Raw genomic sequence first — 19,066 nt, 5'->3', positions numbered from 1 at the left:
TATTTTGTTAAATTATTAGTAAACTTTGTTGGTTAGAATTTTGTTATTAATGGTTATGAACGAGTGGTGTAGCCAATATAGGGTCAGAGGGGGTCATGGTCCACTTGCAGTTCTCGAATCTGCCAAATTTCCTATGTAAGGATTTAAAATATATTGGCCGCTCTCATAAATGTTTTAATGCATTCGATCGCCGTAAACTTAAAATTTTGACTCCACTAATGGTTATGACGTTTGGAAATAAAAAAATATAATATATTTTTAGGACAAACAAATGACATTTTCAAATTTTCAAAACAAAATAATGATTAATTTTTATGTTAGAAAATTGTCGATCTTTGTGGAATAAAACATCAAAGTCACGTCCAGGAGCCAACATAGAGGCATGGGGTTACGGCCCTCAACATTTCTCAAATTCATACCCCAACATTTCTCAAATTCATATTATTTTATACCGAATTATAAAAAAATAAAATCGTGTATAATACCATGAAGGACGGCCTCTTCTAGATTTTTTTTGTTACTGCATTCGACCTCTGGAAACTTAAAATCCTGCTCCACTAATGGTTACATGTATGAACAAAATTATCAATTCCACCATGTGCATCCCACTTCTCTTTGAAGATAAATTTAAATTTTTATTTACTTTTTAGGGGGAAAATTTTGAAAAAAAGGAGTAATTGGTAAAAAAATTCCATGCATGGGAATTAAGAATTATGGCAGCATGTGGGGACTATTGGACTAGCATTCATAATTATGGCGTGTTTTTAATTTACCATGTCTTAATGCTAATCATTAAATCATTACCTATTGGTTTAACTCTTCTTGGATTTACCTTTTTGTCTCGTTTCTTTTAGATCCACATTAATAATAATTCATTCAACCTACACTCCAATATTTATTAGTTGTCATTTCTGATATAGTAGCCGAGCCAACATAAGGTCAGGGGCCATGACCCCCTTTACGTTTCTCAAATTTCTATAAATTTATAGAGAAATATGAAAAAAGTTGTGTACAGAAGCATGAACGCCTTCTCTCAGATTTTTTTTAATGTGTCGGCTCCCTCGAACTTATAATTCTGGTTCCGCTAATGATTTCTAATTTGCTAGTGTGATCTTGTAAGCAGTGGCGGAGCTAGTATGACGACACTCCTCAGAACTTTTTTCATACATTTGGCCCTTGTTAACAGCGGGACTTAAAATCCCGGCTCCACTGCTGCTTGTAACTTATATCAACGCTATTTCAAAGTCGAACCGATAATAATTTTGTGTATTAGTAATTAGTATAGTCCATTGGTAATAATCTATCTTCACCCATGAAATTTAAATTATGTTTGTCTGATTAATTAAAAAAAAAAAAAAAAACGTACAAGCCAATTAAAATCAATTAATATTGTTCACTGCGACGTCGTACACGTTTTATTCCCATAAAAGGAGAAAAAGAACAGAAGAAAAAGATTAGGAAAAAAACAAAGACGATTAAATACAATTTGTATGTAACCCACGCAAAGGACAAACCGTTGATATCTACCTTGGTTAACAAAATAATTATATAAATAATTATTATTTTTAATTAATTTATTAAACCCATTGATGTAGCCATATAACTGTAAAATTGGAATATATCCCTTTGGAATATTATGAGTATATCAAAATTGTGTATTTTTTTTTTTTATTAGTTGATTACATTCTACCATTTGAACTTTTGTAATTTGGTATTATTGTGCTTTGGTATCTCTCATTTTTTCTAAATTATAATTATTTTGTCTTTAAATTTAGGCATTGAATAAATGGGTTTATGAGATGCTACATTTGGTGAAAAGAATCGGGTGATTTTGCACCGCAAATTTATACAAATAAGGGTAAATTACGGATACCCTCTGAAGTAAGGTCAAATTACGAAAAAATTGTTCGTGTAGGGTTAATTACAACCGCTCCCTCAACTATGTATTATCTTACGAAAAAAACCCTCATTCAGTAGTTAAATTTGACACCATAAGGGTGGACGCGTAAGATAACTTGACACCATAGTTGAAGGGGGTAACTGTAATTAACCAAACAAGAGGAATTTTTCGTAATTTAACCTTATCTGAAGGGATGTCCGTAATTTTCCCTACAAATAATCACCCACGCACACATATAGATGGTTGTTTGTGTGTTATTATGAGTAGATCAATTGTGCAGAATCACCCAATATATCTCATCGGCTGTAGCATCTACAAAACCGAATAAAGGTACACATTTCCCCCCAAAAGTTTTATAAGAAATATTTGATTTTTCAGTTGAAAATTATCAAGTGTATGTATGTAGATACATGTGATATTCTTGCTTGTCAAAACAGAAATCTTTCAATTGAAAATTTGATTATGATGGCGAATTATTCGGCTTAATAAATTAATTCGTACACATAAAGCATTGGAATATCTTTTCTAAAAAAATAAAAATAAAAATAAATAAATAAATAAAAAATAAAATCAATGGAAGATACTTATTTGTAGTGTTGTTTACATAAATTATGAATTATGGCATTCAACAAACTTTTCTTTGAGTTCATTTCTAGCAAACCTTACCCAAGGATTTTGATCATGTAGAATACTAATACTTGCCATGAACGTTGACTTTCAATATTTTTAGAAGGTCGTTGACTTTAATTATATTTGATATAAATATTGATGTATATGTTATATATGGGATTGGTCAAATTAATTTAAAGAAACACTTATTTTGCACAATTTATTGCTGAATTAACGGACCAAAAAAGTCATTCATATATAGTTTTTTATTTTCTTTTTTGAAAGTAAAAGTCATCCTTAGTTTTGAAATTGCCGCCATCCTAGGAATAAATTTGATTATTGATCAATTTTTCAATTCAATTTTCAATAATAATGATAAATAAATAAATAATTGCCGTATAACTAGTTGGATTTTTTGTTTGTCACCCCTGTTTTATGTCTAATTGCCAAAAACACCCTAAAGATTTATTTAAGAGAATTAAAAATTATAAGTTACAGAGAAATATGTAATAAATATAAACATATAGATACAAATTGGTATAGTCAAATTAAGTAGTGTTTTTTCTTTAAATATAAACTATTCCTTGTGAGGGATAGTTTTGTCTTCTCAACTAATAGTGTGCTAACTGCCAAGCATAATACAATATAGAGGTATTTGCTAATTATTTTATTATAAGGGTCTTTTTGGCAATTACACATAACAAATGTGCTCTTACTCTATACATCTTGTTATGTGATTACCTGCACAAGAATGCAGATTCTTTATGGCCCTATCCTGACATCAATAACATGGTGTTCTTTTTTTTTTTTTTCATTGACTTATATTTGACCAATAATTATCCATGTTGAAATCCTTATGTAATAGGGATTTACGAGATGCTACATCTGGTATAATACACCGGGTGATTCTGAACCGTAGATTTGTATAAATGACTATCCACTGAGCACATATACACATGGGTATGTATTTCACCGCGTGTAGCATCTGCAGAACTGTGTATTATCAGTGTTCACAATTTTAATCATAACTATTTCATTTGAGCTTCAATTGAGGTGATTCAAAGTTGCATTATGAATTTAATTCACAAGGCTACAACTTTCAATTTTTCAATTGTTTGATATTCAGTTTGGAACATAGGAAAAATAAGGGTTGAAGTAGAATAATAAACCCAAACCTAATGGAAACATGTCTTGACTATAGGTATGAACAATTGACCCAAATTTGTGTGTGTGTGTGTGTGTGTGTGTGTGTGTGTGAATGCACAAGAGTGTTTCACTTTTGAATAAAGAGAGATAGACATTAGAGACAGCACTTTAAACATATACACTTTGACTGCAGTGGTCTGTCACCTAATTAATTCTAATATCTGCTTTTGGAAAATATATATAACAACATGTAATAGAGCATTTTTCAACATTTAATCTTGTTTTTTTCAAATGCATTCCCATTTTCTTAAATTTATTATGATATGTCATAATTAGTTATATATATATTTCAAGAAAATTGAATAAATTCAAGAAACCTAATAATTTTCTGTTCCCAGAGAGTGCAGAAGCAGCTCATAATTATATGCCACTTCTCAGGGGCCAAAATTTGGGAAAGGGGGCCACTTTGTTGTGGTTGGCAATGGGTGATTTTTTTTTATTACAATATCCAATATCAGTTAAATGTATATGATTTAATTAATTTGATTTTTCTTTTTAAATCGGCATGAATTATTATTTTATTTTATTTTATTCGTTTGAGCTGCAAATATACTATGATTTCAAACCCTTTTGATAAACACAAAACTTAACATGATTGCTATTAAATGATTATGGAAGCAACCGCCATAACCGTTTTAACTACTTTTTATAGTCTTATATATTACAAGAAAAAAACACGAGATTATTTTGTCTTTTAAAAATAATCAGGTTTTATTTGACACAAGTGTTGTGCAGCAGCCATAATGAACAAGCACTGTCCAGATATAGCAGACACAAGTGCCATAATAAAAGTAGCAACCATAAATAAAGTAAAATAACAACATTATTAAAGACCAGTCTCGAAAAATGGCAACCTAAAGACGATACTCACGTGCCCTCGAAGAAGAAGAAGGATAGTCTGCAGAATAAATAGGTTCATGCCTTTCCCGTTTTAAACTTCCAATGTCGCTACGATGCCTAATTGTACTCAACGGAGCATAAACTTCTTCCCGCCTATAAGAATCACGGTACTCAACCACCGGTTCTTCTCTGTAAAACGGTATAGGCTCCCTCCTGTAAGAACTGTACGGTTCCGAACTGTAGAGACCACCCCGCTCCAAATCGGAATTCCGCTCCAAATACGAATCCCGACCCAAATCTCTGTAAGAATCGTGTCGTTTTGGATAAATCGGATGATCTCGAGCATCTCTGTAAGAATCACGGGACTCCACTGCATACGGGCCCCGCCCATCTCTGTACGAATCGGAGCGTTTTGGATAAATTGGATCTCGAGCGTCTCTATTAGAATCACGAGGCTCCACTGCATACGGGTCCCGCACGTCTCTGTAAGAATCGGGTCGTTTTGGATAAACCGGATCTCGAGTGTCTCTATACGAATCACGGGGCTCCACTGCATACGGGCTCCGCCCATCTAGATATGGATCCACACCCGCACCTTCTCTATAACTATAGTGACGCCTCTCTACATACGGATCGCGTCTGTCTCTAAAATGATGATCTCTTAGTGGAGGAGAATCACGCACAGAATCTCTGTAAGGATCGCGTCTATCTCTCGGACGGTCTAGATATGGATCTTGCCTGTAAGAAGTATCCACATCAGCAGTCCTCTTGTCGTAGAGATACGAAGATGGTGGGTGGTGTAATGGGCTAATAATTGCCCTCCTCGGGCGCTTACGTGGACGCTCTATGTAACGGGGTTCCTCCCTTGGTGCAATGCGGGGCCCATCGCTGCCTGTTCTTGGTCTTGGAATTCTCTCTCGTCGGAGTCTAGGTGGAGGTTTTTCTGCTTTAAGGGTCTTGCCTAACTTTTTCGTTCGGTTCCCTTTGGTTGAAGTAACAAACAGCTTGCACAATTTCTTAACCTGTTCTGAATTGAGTTGGCAATCGAACTTGGTCTTTGTGTAGTAGTTCTCCTTCATGACTTTCTTGAATTTCTCCTCCGGCAGTGGCAAGCAATCATCGAGAACAGTAAATCGAACCTAATATAGTAACAATTTCTAATAAACATCAAGATTTCAAACATCAATATAACTATCTTATGTGTCATTTTCGACTGGTTACGTTACTGACAGTATTGCATAGATCTCAAACATGTACTAGGTACTCCTATACGGGTTCCCATGAACCATACAAAAAGGACGAAGATTCAATAACCAAACATGTGGGGGATAAGCGAAAACAAGTTAAAGTTACTGTCTATATTACAAGTTCACAAAGTTTCTTTCCGAAATGCAAATCTTCAAGAATCTACGAGAGTGCCAATGAAGGCCCTAAACTAGGTTTGGAAGAAAGAATATACAAAAATAAACAAGAATATATAAAAATAAACCCTCTTAATATAAGCTTGAAATTTTACCTCTAATAATCACGAAAAGGCAATCGTGGTCTATAAATCTTCTCGTAGATTCTTCAAATAAAGGTTGTTTTAGAGTTACATTACATCCCACTAAACTTTACATGGATTAAAACAGTCATGTCTGAAGAAATTTACCTAACACTCACAAATAAGGTGCAGGATAAAAATACCTAATTATAACATAAAACTCGAAAAAAAAAGAAGACGAACCTGAGATGGAAACTGCGATTTGAAGGCCTTGGGTTCGATGTTGTAACCTCCAGGTCCCGCAGCTTTATAAATGCCATACATCAATTTTAGATCAACATCGTATAAAAATAGTCGCATCCCGGTATAAATATTTTCCACAATATCTTTCTTGCTTTCCGGCAGACCAAGAACCCTATACTGATAGCAATCGTTCTTCGTCTTCGAACTACAAATGAAGATCATTCCCATGCTCTTCATTCTCTTCTTCACTTTTGTCTTACGTGATGGTTCAGGCTTATCCTTAGCCTCCACTTTCTCCGACCTCTCTGCTTGCAACTTATTCTTTCCAATTCTTTCACTTGATTTCTTGACGTTTCTCAAACTAACTTCCGATTTCTTTGTATTATTATGCTCTTTCGCTTCCTTTCCATCTTTTTTTGCTTCGGCTTCTTTTCCATTCCCTTTTGCAATTTCTTTCTCTTCTTGGGTATTTTTTTTATTAGCTTCTTCTTCTTCACTGACATCATCCATGTCACCATCTTCTTCGTCGTCTGTTGCCTCTTCCTCACCAACCTCATCCACATCATCATTTTCTTCGTCTGTTGCCCCTTCCTCAGTAACTTCATCCGCATCAAAAGCAACGTCTTCTTCATAATTATCTTCATCATCATCCCACATAACGTCTTCTTGATCATCAAGTTCATCGTTCTCAGACGTACTCTGCTCTGGTTCTGCCTTATTATCACCATTTATTTCTGCAACTATTTCATCTATAGCATCACTGTCTACATCTGTTATTTTTTCACTTTCTTCTTCGCCAGCTATTTCTACTTTATCTTCGGATTGAGCAATTTCTGCCGTCTTTTCTTCTTCGACATTCACTGGTAGCAAATCAGAAGTCTGTACCACAGCTAAAGCAATTTCCGCATCTTCATTCACAAGAGTTTTACTGGAACTAGCAGTCTTTTTCTTACCTCTTCGACGAACCATTGTCAGCCTTTAAAATTTCAAAGCACATATTAGATACTTCCTTTCCTCACGCGAGTATATCGGACAAAAGTCCAAAACACAAGACATTATGTGCTTTAATCAAACGAATTGATGTTTTTAGATTTTTTTAAGAACTGAGTTTTATTAACCCGTGCTCCGAGTTAAGCCTAATGGAAACTCAGAATCAATCGAGTGTTTATCAATTAGAGGGACAACATATTTTAACAAATTCGCCAAGTTGTTATATACTTATATTTAGTTTGGACTTTGTACTTGTACGTAGCCAGTTATCAGCAGTTAAACATAATTACAAACTAAGCGCACCGAAACTACATTTTGCATGGATACTCAACTTACATGTGCGCAAATGTTCGTGCATGTGTAAAATGCAGTAACTAATTCATTCATAGAATTTCCTCAATATGACCAAAAATTGAAAGCATAATATTGGCTTCGGATGCGTGTAACGGCAATGAAGTAGAACCTAAAGAATAAACCTAAAAGCATCGTCATTAAGAAGAAATAAATTTATTTTATTCGAAAACCCTGTTTCGAGCGTGTGTAAACACCTCAAATTCCGCATGACAAAAGACGCAACGAACAAAATCGAAGAGAAACTTCAGCTTCTATATTGGTTCCGGAAATTTGGCACAACGAAAATCCGAAAACATCAACGATACTCTCTAATTCAAATAATCAACGCCACTACACAATGTACTGCAGAATTAACAGAATGGCAAAAACTATTTTTTTTAATGTTTTCAAATACACAGTTCGGATTTGATCCGAATACCCATGATTCATCATGATCCGAATACCCGTACACCAGATTACAGACTATACAAAAACTTAACAGCAAATCGAAATTGAATTCAAATTCGAAACCCCCAATCCCTAAACCGAAAGGGGATAAACAACAAAAAATAATTTCGCAAATTACTATTCCCAAACTTCAAACCCTGATTCTCCGCAAACCCAATGCCACAGAGATTGATAGCACATAAAAGCAGACCAAATTGATTCCAAATTTTTATACTTTTATACAACAGAAAAAAGAAAAAAATGAATAAGTAGGGCTGTAATTCACCTCTGATTTTATTGATTTGCAGAACCGATTGAATGAAGAAGAAGATTACACCCCCACACCGAAGGACAGCTGGCAAAAATGCCTAATTGAAAACTTATAATTAGCACTGAATACGATGAACTCGTAACAATGGCGAGCTGCCAAGCTGCACCGTATATTTATGTTTAAAATGTTTATTTACTAAATTTGGATTAATGTTTACTGTGTAGACTGTAGATAGTAAAGATTATACAATTTTTACTGTATGAATTATTTTGGTCATAATGTTTTGGGATATTACAAATAAGCCCATAGTTCCACACTTATTGATAAACACGTCCACGTCAAAATATGTTTAGCATATAAGCCCATCGACCTGTCTTTTGACCGGAATACCCTCCATTAAATACCTGATTTCATTAAGCTACCATATCCTAATAAAATTCGTTTCTCAGTTAAATTCGTTTCTCTCTCTACTATTGCCCCCGTTTACCCACAATCATTAAATCCGTTTTTTCTCACAAAATTTGTTATATTTTCTTCAAATCTTCCGTTTTCGTCACGTTTTTACGGTGATTTTGTTGTTCAAATCGTCATTGAAGCAAAAAATTTGTTCGCCCAAGTTACTGTTAGAGACAATGTTGAAAAAAGTTTATGCAAGTACGCTTTTTTCTAAGCCTAATGAAATTTTGGTTCATTTTTACTGTATATTTCTTCGTTTTTGTTGTTTTAATATAATCAGAGATTATAGTTTATTCTTCAATTATTTACTATTTTAATTTCTTAAACCTCACATATCCCACACGAAAATCATCAATGATGTATCTTCTTCTCATTCTATGATGTATTATTACTCAGCATGTTGCTTTTTAATTTCAATTTTTACAACCACGGTAATATTCTAGGGTGTTTTTTTTTTTTTTTTTTTTTTTTTTTTTTTGCGTAACATTTTCTGTCAAAAAAATTCTGCTGCGTTTCGAATTCACCGAGGGCTTCGAATTTGTGCAAATATCAAAGTATTTGACTGCGTATCTTGGAAGACTACCGGGAGGGCTATTGCCCGGTAAACAACTCGGAAATATTTTTCTTAAAGACGACATTGCTTTTACAAGGCTTCAGCTCGGAAATAATTGGATTTGCTAGAGCAAATGAGTTAGATGTACAATTTAATTAAAGAATTACACAACCTGCATTAATTATAAGCTAGTATTTAAGAAAAGAACTTATCACACTAGTGAAGAAAACCTAGTGTCCAATATAATTACTAACTAATGTTATTTGGTTTTTACAAAAAAATAAAAATAGACCAAAGTTCAGTCACCATATATATGAGTATATATAGAATTCTTCTTTTTTTTTTAAAAGTCAAATAATTAATGTAGTATATATGTAAACACATGCACATATATATATATATATATATATATATATATATATATATATATATATATATATATATAGATCAACTGCAAAGTTCAGCACAGAATCTCTGAATCTGTGAAGTGCTATTGTTGCTACTATCCAATTCGTAGTACTTGCTTTTCTGGTTCTGCATGCACGTCAAATTCAATTCATTCCCATACTGGCTCGACTGTACGTACAAAACAAATTAAAAACAATACCGAATTTCAGTCGTTGACATATTTTCTTCCTATATATATATAATTTTAAAAAAGAAAAAAAAAACATTTTTCTTACCGCGCAACGAGCTTCGCAAGTCCACAGTGGCGTAGGGACACAACTTAGGTAATGACACCAAGGGCAATGGTCATTTCCGTCAACTCCTCGAAGGAGCAAAGCCAGTCCAACCGTAAATCTGCAATAAATATTATAAATTCGAATCGGAAATCGAACATACGATAAAAAAAATTTTGTTTAATTACTTAATTACCCCGTTGTGAGAAGAATTGCGGAAACGATCAATAAGACGCACTGATAAGCCTTGTACTTTGACTTAGAAGAAGAGGTTGCAATATAACCAGCAGGAGAGTTTCTTCTGTTTATCCATGCAAATTGAGGCCGGATTAGAAGCACGAACCCGAGTAGAAATCCGGTTGCAAATCCTCCGAGATGGGCGAAATTGTCCACGTGTGGGAGTATTCCGACCGCCATGTTTATCAAAATTATCAGCAGAAGACTGAGTAATGATTCGAGCTGTTGAATACGAAGATCAAGAAAAAATAGATTCGTCATGTAATAATTAACGTTCGGGATGTGATAAATGTCGTTTTAGTTTTAATAGTGCTCTTTTTTTAGGCTGAATTTGGCAAAACTGAAAACACAGAGTTCGTAGTTCTTCGAGTTAGCTTTTGAATCAAACTTGAATCGACAAGATTGGATGTCGGGTGAAAAAGATATACATGAATTAATGAACACCACCCACGATTTTTATGTTTTGATCGGTTGTCTAAAATTCAAAATGTAACTCGTTCATGCGTAATTTTCTCACCATATATCCAATCTAGCTAGCTCAAATCTGATTAGAAAGTTAACTTAAAGGACTACAATTACCGTGTTTTGAACTTTGCCAAAATCAGATTTGAAAATGGTCAAAAATAACGTTCGAAATCAAAACAATGTTAGTAAAATTGAAACGACATTTAACATTTCATCAGTTCACGTTATTAGTAAAACAATACAGGTCGTAGGGTGTTGATTAATAACCTTGTTCTCGTAAATTGTCCAATTGACAAGAAGTTCAGAAAGCATAGCGCCGAGCAAACCAAACAATGCACCAGATGCACCGACCGAAATAGTTGTGCGTACAAACAAAGAAGACGACAAACTTCCACCAATTCCAGATATTAGATACAACAAACCAATCCTCGCTGCATATTAATTAAGATTTTTTTTTTTAAATTTCCGATATTTCGCGCGTATATATAGAAGTAAGTAGACATATACATACCAAATCCAAACTCTTGCTCGAGGCGAATGCCGACGAAAAGAAGACTCAACATGTTAGCTAGAATATGAAACATTCCGGCATGTAACCACATACACGATACGATCCGCCATACTTGATGCTCTTCCACCACTTTGTGCACTTCCAAAGCGCCAATATTCAGAAGCCTGCAATTTTTTACAATTATACAAAGATATATATTCTTCATAATAACTAATATAATTTTAGGGAAAATTGTAATTTTGGTCCGTTACGTTGCCTAATTTAGGGATTTAGTGCTCTAAGTTTTTCCTGTGTGAGTTTTACATACAATAACTTTACAAATTTAGCATTTTAAAAGGAAAAATTGTAATTTTAGTCCTATATGTTGGTCTCTTTAGAGAATTAGTCCTATAAGTTGTCCTATTTCAATCTTATATGCAATAACTATGCAAAAGTAGTATTTTTAGTCCTATTTCACTCAAACTTTGAATTTCAGTTGTCGTGTAATGATGTACATAACAAACTCACATAAATTTATTTATATGGACACTTAAAAATTATAAATGCTCCTCTGATTTGGTTTATAAATGTGTTGTCTCGCATAATTAAAGTTCTACCAATAGTAAGATGGATGTCAAATTTATAAATTTTCAAGCGTCCATATAATTAAAATGCGTCAAGTTTATCTGTCGTGTCATAAAATTAAAAATCATGCAAAATATGACTAAAAATACTATATTTGTAAAATTATTGCACGTAAAACTGAAACATGACAAGTTAGAGGACTAAATTCATAAATAGACTAACATAGATGACCAAAATTACAATTTTCCCTTTTTAAAAGTCCGTATAAGCTAAAATCCGTCAAATTCGCAAAGTTATTGCATGTGAAAATTAAAATAGGACAACTTAAAGGACTAAATTCATAAATAGAACAACATAGAGGACCAAAATTATAATTTTCCCATATTTTTACAGATTTGACAATTTTTAAAACGCCCCATAATCAGAAATTAAACATATTAAAGGGCAACAAATTAAACATGTTAAAATAACAGTACTGACGTGGCGGCGGAGGGGCCGAGCAGTGGATTCTCGTGGGTGCTCTGGAAGGCGAACCGGCCGAGGGTGGCGACGCCGACGCAGTTGTCGGAGTGGGCGGGGCAATTGTTGATGTACATAGCGATGATGAATAAGACGATGTTGACGATGATAATGGTGGGGACCAGCCATGGGAACCATTTCTTGGAGAGGTGATAAGGGCGCGGGGGCGGCGGCTGGGGGTAACGGCCGCCGTACTTGTCGGGAGAGGGGCGGGGGCGGGCGGCGGAGTGGGGCTGGACTTTGATCCCGAATTCGGACTCCGGCGAGGAGGCGATCGGAGTCCTTCCCATTGCAGGGGGGGAAACGCGCAGAGATTCAGAGAGAATGAATGGATGGAAGCGCAATTAGGGATGGAGATTAGGTGTTCGATTAATTGTCTGATCCACGTTATTTTTAGTGTGTCCATTTTTTTTTTTTTTTTTTTTTTTTTTATGTGCGATGGATTGTTTTGCATGCATGAAAGCCAATTGGTTGGTTCTCAACTAAATAAAAAAGAACAAAGAAAAAAAAAATGGAATTTCATTGTTAAATTTGTTTGTGCTATTATTAGTCGTGAGAGTTAATTAAATTGTTATATATGTTTCTCGTTTTAATAAGGTTTTACCTATTAAATAGCGGAACTAGTAACATGTTCAGTCAAGTTAAATTCACTATTAAAATCAAAATCCGCTATATAATGCTACTGTTTCATTAATACAATAATCACATATAATACATAAAATCCGCTATTTTTAGACGAATCACATATAATATCATAATTTAACAGATTTAATATAAGATTCAATCTGATGTATCGAACATCTTACTAACTAAGTTATTAACTAGTCAGTAAAGAGTTAATTCACACTAATTCAATACAGGTAACGGAACGAGACATAAAATAATTAAAAACTTAGTATTGGAATTTTGTTGCTTGTTTCATATGAAATAATAATATTATAGTCTTCTAGTTTGATTTTTTTTTTAGCAATATTCAAATTGTGCTACAAGATTCGAACCCTAGATCCTATTCTAATAATAGAAGTTATGTAGAGTTAAATCTCTATACAGTCGACATTAACAAAATTATATTAATTGAACGATATATTAAATTATCGAACTAATAATTAATAAGTTTCAAAATTATTATTTAAGCGAGACCATTAATTTATTGTGTATTCTTCTATTTATAAATCATGAAGTTAATGACAGAATCCAGAATTAATTTATGTATAATTATTAATGTTAAATATATATATGGCATCCCCAATTAATACTTTCAAATAAATTGGATACATAGATATGATATACTTAACTAATTTAAGCATTTGACTATTGAATAAGAACCATTCATTAGCCGTATTTCCTCCTAACAGTCTGACTTTTCTCTCTTCATCAACTCTTACATTGAATATTTCTTTCTTTCTGAACTTTTCTCTATATTACAATTTAGCTAAATTAAAAAATAAAATTATAAAAAAAAATGCTGCAAGAGGATTGATGTCCAATAACAGAAGAAGGAGGCCTCCTCACCAGAGTCATCATCAAATAGTCATGGAGAATCACATCACCACACGGCATCGGAAGAAGTTCTGGTTCGCCTTCTTCGTCTTGTTCTTCTTCTGGTACATGATGCTCTATGGCTACGATTGGTCTTCTATACCTGGTCTGTCTTCCGTAACCCATAACCAATCCGACGATGACAAGAATCAAGAAGATTCCCTCCAATCCATGGGATCAAATCCCATTCCCGAACCTCGTGTTGTCGAAAACCATCGAGAGATTCCTATTCAATCGTCGGATTCGAATTCCGTTCCCGAGTCCGGTAGTGCCAAGAACCAATTAGAAAATACATCCACTCCCAAATCCGATAATGATAATGTCACAGTAGTTTCCGATGAATCGAATAATAACGATCCGATAGTTGAGGATCTACCGGGACTGGAGAAGGAAATGGAACCCTCGTTACCAAAAGAAGAACAAAAACAAGAACAAGAACAAGAAGACAAAGCTGTCACGGAAAGAACGACACAAAAACCTTGTACCGGTAGATATGTGTACGTTCACGAACTTCCGAGTCGATTTAACCATGATTACATCAAAGAATGCAAATTATTGAACAAATGGCACGACATGTGTCAGTACTTCGTAAACAGTGGGCTCGGTGAAAGCCTGGGGAATCCTCAACGGCTTTTCTTGCCTTCCGGTTGGTATATAACTCACCAATTCTCGCTCGAGGTCATTTTCCACAACCGAATGAAGCAATACGAGTGCCTGACGAACGACTCGTCGAAGGCTGCAGCAATATTTGTGCCGTACTATTCTGGCTTAGATGTTTCCCGATACTTGTGGGATTCTGACAAAGCTTCGGTTAAAGATTCCGATTCGATCGAGCTTCTGAAATGGCTGAGAGAAAAGCCAGAGTGGAAGTTGATGAATGGGAGAGACCATTTCTTAGTTTCCGGTCGGATTACGTGGGATTTTCGACGGGCGGTGGATAATTACACGGAGTGGGGGAACAAGCTGATGGTGCTGCCGGAATCGCAGAACATGACTATGCTTACAATCGAATCCAGCCCGTGGGATAAGAATGACTTTGCCATACCATACCCGACGTATTTCCATCCCCGGACGGACGAGCAGGTGTTGGAGTGGCAGAACAAGATGAGGCGGCAGAAGCGGCGGTCGTTGTTCTGCTTCGCCGGAGCACCCCGCCCGAACATGGAGGACTCGATCCGGAGCGAGATCATGTCCCAGTGCGCCGCGGCGCCGAAGAAGTGCAGGCTGATCGAGTGCAAAAACGACAAGCACAACTGCTTGAAACCGGCGAACGTGATGCGGATGTTCCAGAACTCTGTTTTCTGCCTGCAGCCGCCGGGGGATTCGTTCACGAGGAGATCAACGTTCGACTCGATTCTGGCGGGTTGCATACCCGTTTTCTTCAGCCCCGGGTCGGCTTACGTGCAGTACCTATGGCATCTGCCGAAGGACCACGGCTCGTACTCCGTGCTCATACCGGAGGGAGATGTGAAGCGGAAGGGGGTGAGCATCGACAGTGTTCTCTCCCGGATTCCGAGATCTAGGGTTTCGGCGATGAGAGAGAAAGTGATTAAGCTGATACCTAGCGTGGTGTACGCCGATCCACGGTCGAGATTGAAGAGGCTGGATGACGCGTTTGATCTGACGGTGAGGGGAGTTGTCCGGCGGGTGGAGGCGCTGAGGAAGGAGATGAAATCGGGGAGGAATTACAGCGGCGCGTTTGATTCGGAGAGCAGTTGGAAGTATTACACCTTCGGTACGACGGCGGAGCACGAGTGGGACCACTACTTCAAAAGATACAGATAGAACGAAGAAGATGAAGATGCAGATGCAGATGAACGCCATTAAATTTGCAGAAAGTAAAAAAAAAAAAAAAAAATTAATTAATTTTTTCTTTGTTTTGCTTCAGTAGAGTAATTAATTAATTAACATTATTTTTTTTAAATTAAAGGAAGAACCGAAATTCTCTGTGCTTCAATATGTTGAATGTTTCTTCTGTACATCCAAAATATCAACAGTAGTTGACGGAAGATATTTGAGCGGGAAATGTAACCCCAGCCTCAGATTCAAGGGCACTTACGTAATTAAACATCTCTCTCTCTCTCTCTCTCTTTCTCTCTCTCCATCGTGTGGCCACAAACAGCTTCTCTCTCCACCACCACAAATCTCTTATATTCCCAACCAATTGAATCTGTTTCTTCAGCTGTTTCGGTCGTTCATGGCCGCCACGTGCTCCCGGGTGATCGGATCAACAGTAATCGAGCTCTCTAGAACCGGTTCCCGAACTGGATCCCCTCACTCTCTCCGTATCTCCTCCCGCAGCTACGCTGCCGCCGCCGCCGCCGCTGCCAATCCCGACGGCCGTCATCAATTGGAAGGACCTTCGTGCATCTTCGTCGGACCCGTTGAAACCGCCAGTAAAGAAACCCTAGAAGCCCTTTACCGTCAAGTCAGTAATCAATTCTCTGCCCATCGGCTAATTTTTCGAATTGCTTATTCATCAATTTTCGAATTACAGTAAATTATTTACTTACACTGTTTTTCTATCCCCCCGTTGAAGGCTCGGGAGGCTTACTACAGCGGGGAACCTTTGATTGTAGATGACATGTTTGATAGGGTTGAGGTATACAGTTTTCTTAATCTGTAGTTTCTGTTGATATTGTTTTCTTGTTTATTCTGCTGTTTGTTCATTGAGGGGAACTTTATTCCGAGTTTCTGACAGTTGAAACTGCGCCGGTATGGATCAAAATACGTCGTCAAGTATCCGCGTTGCAGTCTCCGGCGACAATCCACTTACGCGGATGCTGAGGTAATTTGCGCTTCCTTCGATTCGATGCTTACTAAAGTAGAACCTCAATAAATTAATAACCTCAATTAAATAATAATTTCTCTTGGTCCCGACTCGGTAAAAATGTGTTAAAATTATTAACTCGATAATTTAATATTTCGCTAAATTAATAGAGTTTCCCTAGTCCCGACTGTATTAATTTATTGAAGTTTAACTGTACCTACAATTTGACATTTTTTTTCGAGCCAGTCTAAAAATATTAAAAATGTCAGTTGTGATTACGAAATTGAATTTGGAGGCTAATCGTCACCGTCATGCGTATATTTACTGCGATTGTATTTGTATGAGATGATGAGATGTTGATCAGTCCTTTCGATCAATCATAGATTGTTGTTTCGTATGTATTCTTGAAAACATCCATAACAGATAATATTGGGTGTTTGGATCCACTGAGGCATCGACTTCCGGTTTTTGTTACTGAATCTAATACGCAGTGGTTCGGATGTTTCTTCTCTGCACTTGAACATCGAATAAACTTGTATGTAGGGCAGGCAGACCCTTCACAGGTTTTCGCGTTGGCTAGTGTATGGCTCCTGATACTCGGTTTCGGATCGTCGGCGTGTCTTGTCCCTATAGCATATACCGTCGCTCAAGCTTATCAAGATGCTTCTGCACTAGAGTTTCTTGCCACACTCAACGGCATGCTATTCATGTTGTTGGGTTCGTTGATTGGCTACCCAATCGCATCAGCTTCTGGTAATTAAAATATCACATCTTCACTTCTTACATATGATACCCGATAGTGGTATGTTCCGAGTTTTATTCGCATCTTTTTGTCCTTTAATGAATAAATATCAGGCCATATAATTGACTGTGTACAAATAAACTGAATCATCCCGTAAGTAGTTTTACGTGAATTGATTGCTGAAATTTTACGTGAATATGTTTACAGGCCTTGATGAAAAGTAAAATTACCCTACAATTAAGTTTTGTACCCTATAGTTCCGTCCCGTTAAGTTTCTATCAACAACTCTCCGACTATTAACTTTTTCACTGACAATGTTATGAGTTAGTAATTCTTCGACTACAGGTACTTTGCTTATTTGAATTATTAATGAAAGTTTTAGCATAACTGTTTCATGAAGAAGGCAACATGAGACTGGCAAAATAATTAAAAATGTGATTTTTTCCCAATTTCTAGGAAATATACTTAAGATTTAGAATTTCTGCGTAAGGATACACGAGGTTTGGATTTTTTTTTTTTTTTTTGTCATATTTTCTGGGCAACATTGGAGTTTCAATTAGGATAGCTGTAAATTATTGAGCACTGTATTTTAATCGATTTTGCTCCTCATGTATTATTGTCCAGCATCGGAGGTTACCTATAAAAATACAAAATTAAAATACAGTAATTTGGGAATTGTTTGTAGTTGGAGCGCTGCAAGGACTCTGGAAGAATGACTTGGTGGCACTGAAAGGGGTTTGCCCAAATTGTGGCGAAGAGGTTAGTGTGAAAAGTACACTCATTTGAGTTCGTTCTCGGGATTAAATTACTTATTTGTGTAAATTGAGTAACTGATATCTTATTTAGATCTTTAATAGCTTGAAGCTTTTTTATTTTAATTTCTTGCAGGTGTTTGCATTTGTTAGATCCGATCGGTCAACTAACTCTTCTCATAGAGTGAATTGTCATGTGTGCGAAAGTTCCTTGGAGTTCCAAACGAAGGTTGAGGTACTTGTTAATTTATATTGAATTTTTCAAGTTTGAGTAGAGATTTTTATAGTTACTTTCGATAGTTGCAAAGGCTATGCAAAAGTAATGTGAAACAAGGTCAAGAATTCGGAACGTGATTCTTAATCGTAAAATGGATCTCTTTGGCAGGATTTGAAGAAATGATTTCAAACCCCATACTATAAAATTCATTTGACGACGAATTTAAATTTCATTTGAGGAATAAAAAATTCAGACACTAATTATATGTCTGTGGTTATAAAATTGCAGGAATCTGGGTCGATACCAGGTAAACAATGGGTATATGGTCGGGTCTATTTACTTCGGTCAAGAGGTAGACGCCAAAGATGGTTGTAAGATGAAAATAATTGTGCCTTGTGCTTGCTTCATACATTGACTGGATACTACTATTAGTGTACAGAAACGCCCTCGACTTCATTTTTCTAATTTCTGCTGGCAAAGTTTGTTATGGTAATTATTGAAATATTTGACGAGCGTTTTTTTTTTTCTTCTAGTTTTTTCGTCCATAGAACAATCCATTAAGCCAAGGTGTGATTGATTACACGTTATTAGAACAAAATGTATCATTTATTTGTGCTTTCTTGGGCGACTGTGTTTCGTTTCTGATTTAAATTTTTAGTCGTGTTAAGGAGATGTTTTCGGTCTTGTAAAACTTCCATCCACACAATATTATCACTTCTCATAGTTAATTTTATCGAAA

At 35.9% G+C, this 19,066-nt stretch overlaps 4 protein-coding genes across 4 annotated transcripts; 2 read left to right on the top strand and 2 right to left on the bottom strand.

The window, feature by feature from the left end:
• Positions 1-4,289: 4,289 nt before the first annotated feature.
• Positions 4,290-8,637, bottom strand: LOC105949076 (uncharacterized). The gene is made up of 3 exons (XM_012972344.2): positions 8,338-8,637; positions 6,282-7,257; positions 4,290-5,694 (listed from the first exon to the last, which is right to left on the bottom strand). Exons 2-3 carry the CDS (start codon positions 7,248-7,250, stop codon positions 4,570-4,572), a joined length of 2,094 nt encoding a protein of 697 aa, XP_012827798.2. The 5' UTR covers positions 7,251-7,257; positions 8,338-8,637; the 3' UTR covers positions 4,290-4,569.
• Positions 8,638-9,460: 823 nt separating this feature from the next.
• Positions 9,461-12,683, bottom strand: LOC105949077 (RHOMBOID-like protein 1). The gene is made up of 6 exons (XM_012972345.2): positions 12,269-12,683; positions 11,225-11,388; positions 10,981-11,144; positions 10,208-10,470; positions 10,015-10,132; positions 9,461-9,907 (listed from the first exon to the last, which is right to left on the bottom strand). The coding sequence occupies exons 1-6, from the start codon at positions 12,595-12,597 to the stop codon at positions 9,779-9,781; spliced, it is 1,167 nt and encodes a 388-aa protein (XP_012827799.2). The 5' UTR covers positions 12,598-12,683; the 3' UTR covers positions 9,461-9,778.
• A 941-nt stretch (positions 12,684-13,624) lies between these two features.
• On the top strand, positions 13,625-15,909 carry LOC105949115 (putative xyloglucan galactosyltransferase GT14). The gene has a single exon (XM_012972390.2). It carries the CDS (start codon positions 13,787-13,789, stop codon positions 15,629-15,631), a length of 1,845 nt encoding a protein of 614 aa, XP_012827844.2. The 5' UTR covers positions 13,625-13,786; the 3' UTR covers positions 15,632-15,909.
• Positions 15,903-18,998, top strand: LOC105949116 (PGR5-like A protein). Its single transcript, XM_012972391.2, has 7 exons — positions 15,903-16,274; positions 16,386-16,448; positions 16,548-16,634; positions 17,165-17,369; positions 18,044-18,117; positions 18,247-18,345; positions 18,616-18,998. The coding sequence occupies exons 1-7, from the start codon at positions 16,044-16,046 to the stop codon at positions 18,700-18,702; spliced, it is 846 nt and encodes a 281-aa protein (XP_012827845.2). The 5' UTR covers positions 15,903-16,043; the 3' UTR covers positions 18,703-18,998.
• Positions 18,999-19,066: the final 68 nt, after the last annotated feature.

This window comes from Erythranthe guttata, chromosome 4, assembly GCF_056151865.1.
Source record: "Erythranthe guttata isolate IM_541 chromosome 4, IM_541, whole genome shotgun sequence".
Lineage (NCBI taxonomy): Eukaryota > Viridiplantae > Streptophyta > Magnoliopsida > Lamiales > Phrymaceae > Erythranthe > Erythranthe guttata.
The sequence above is the reverse complement of the archived record's forward strand: the minus strand, read 5'-3'. Positions and strand labels throughout refer to the sequence as shown.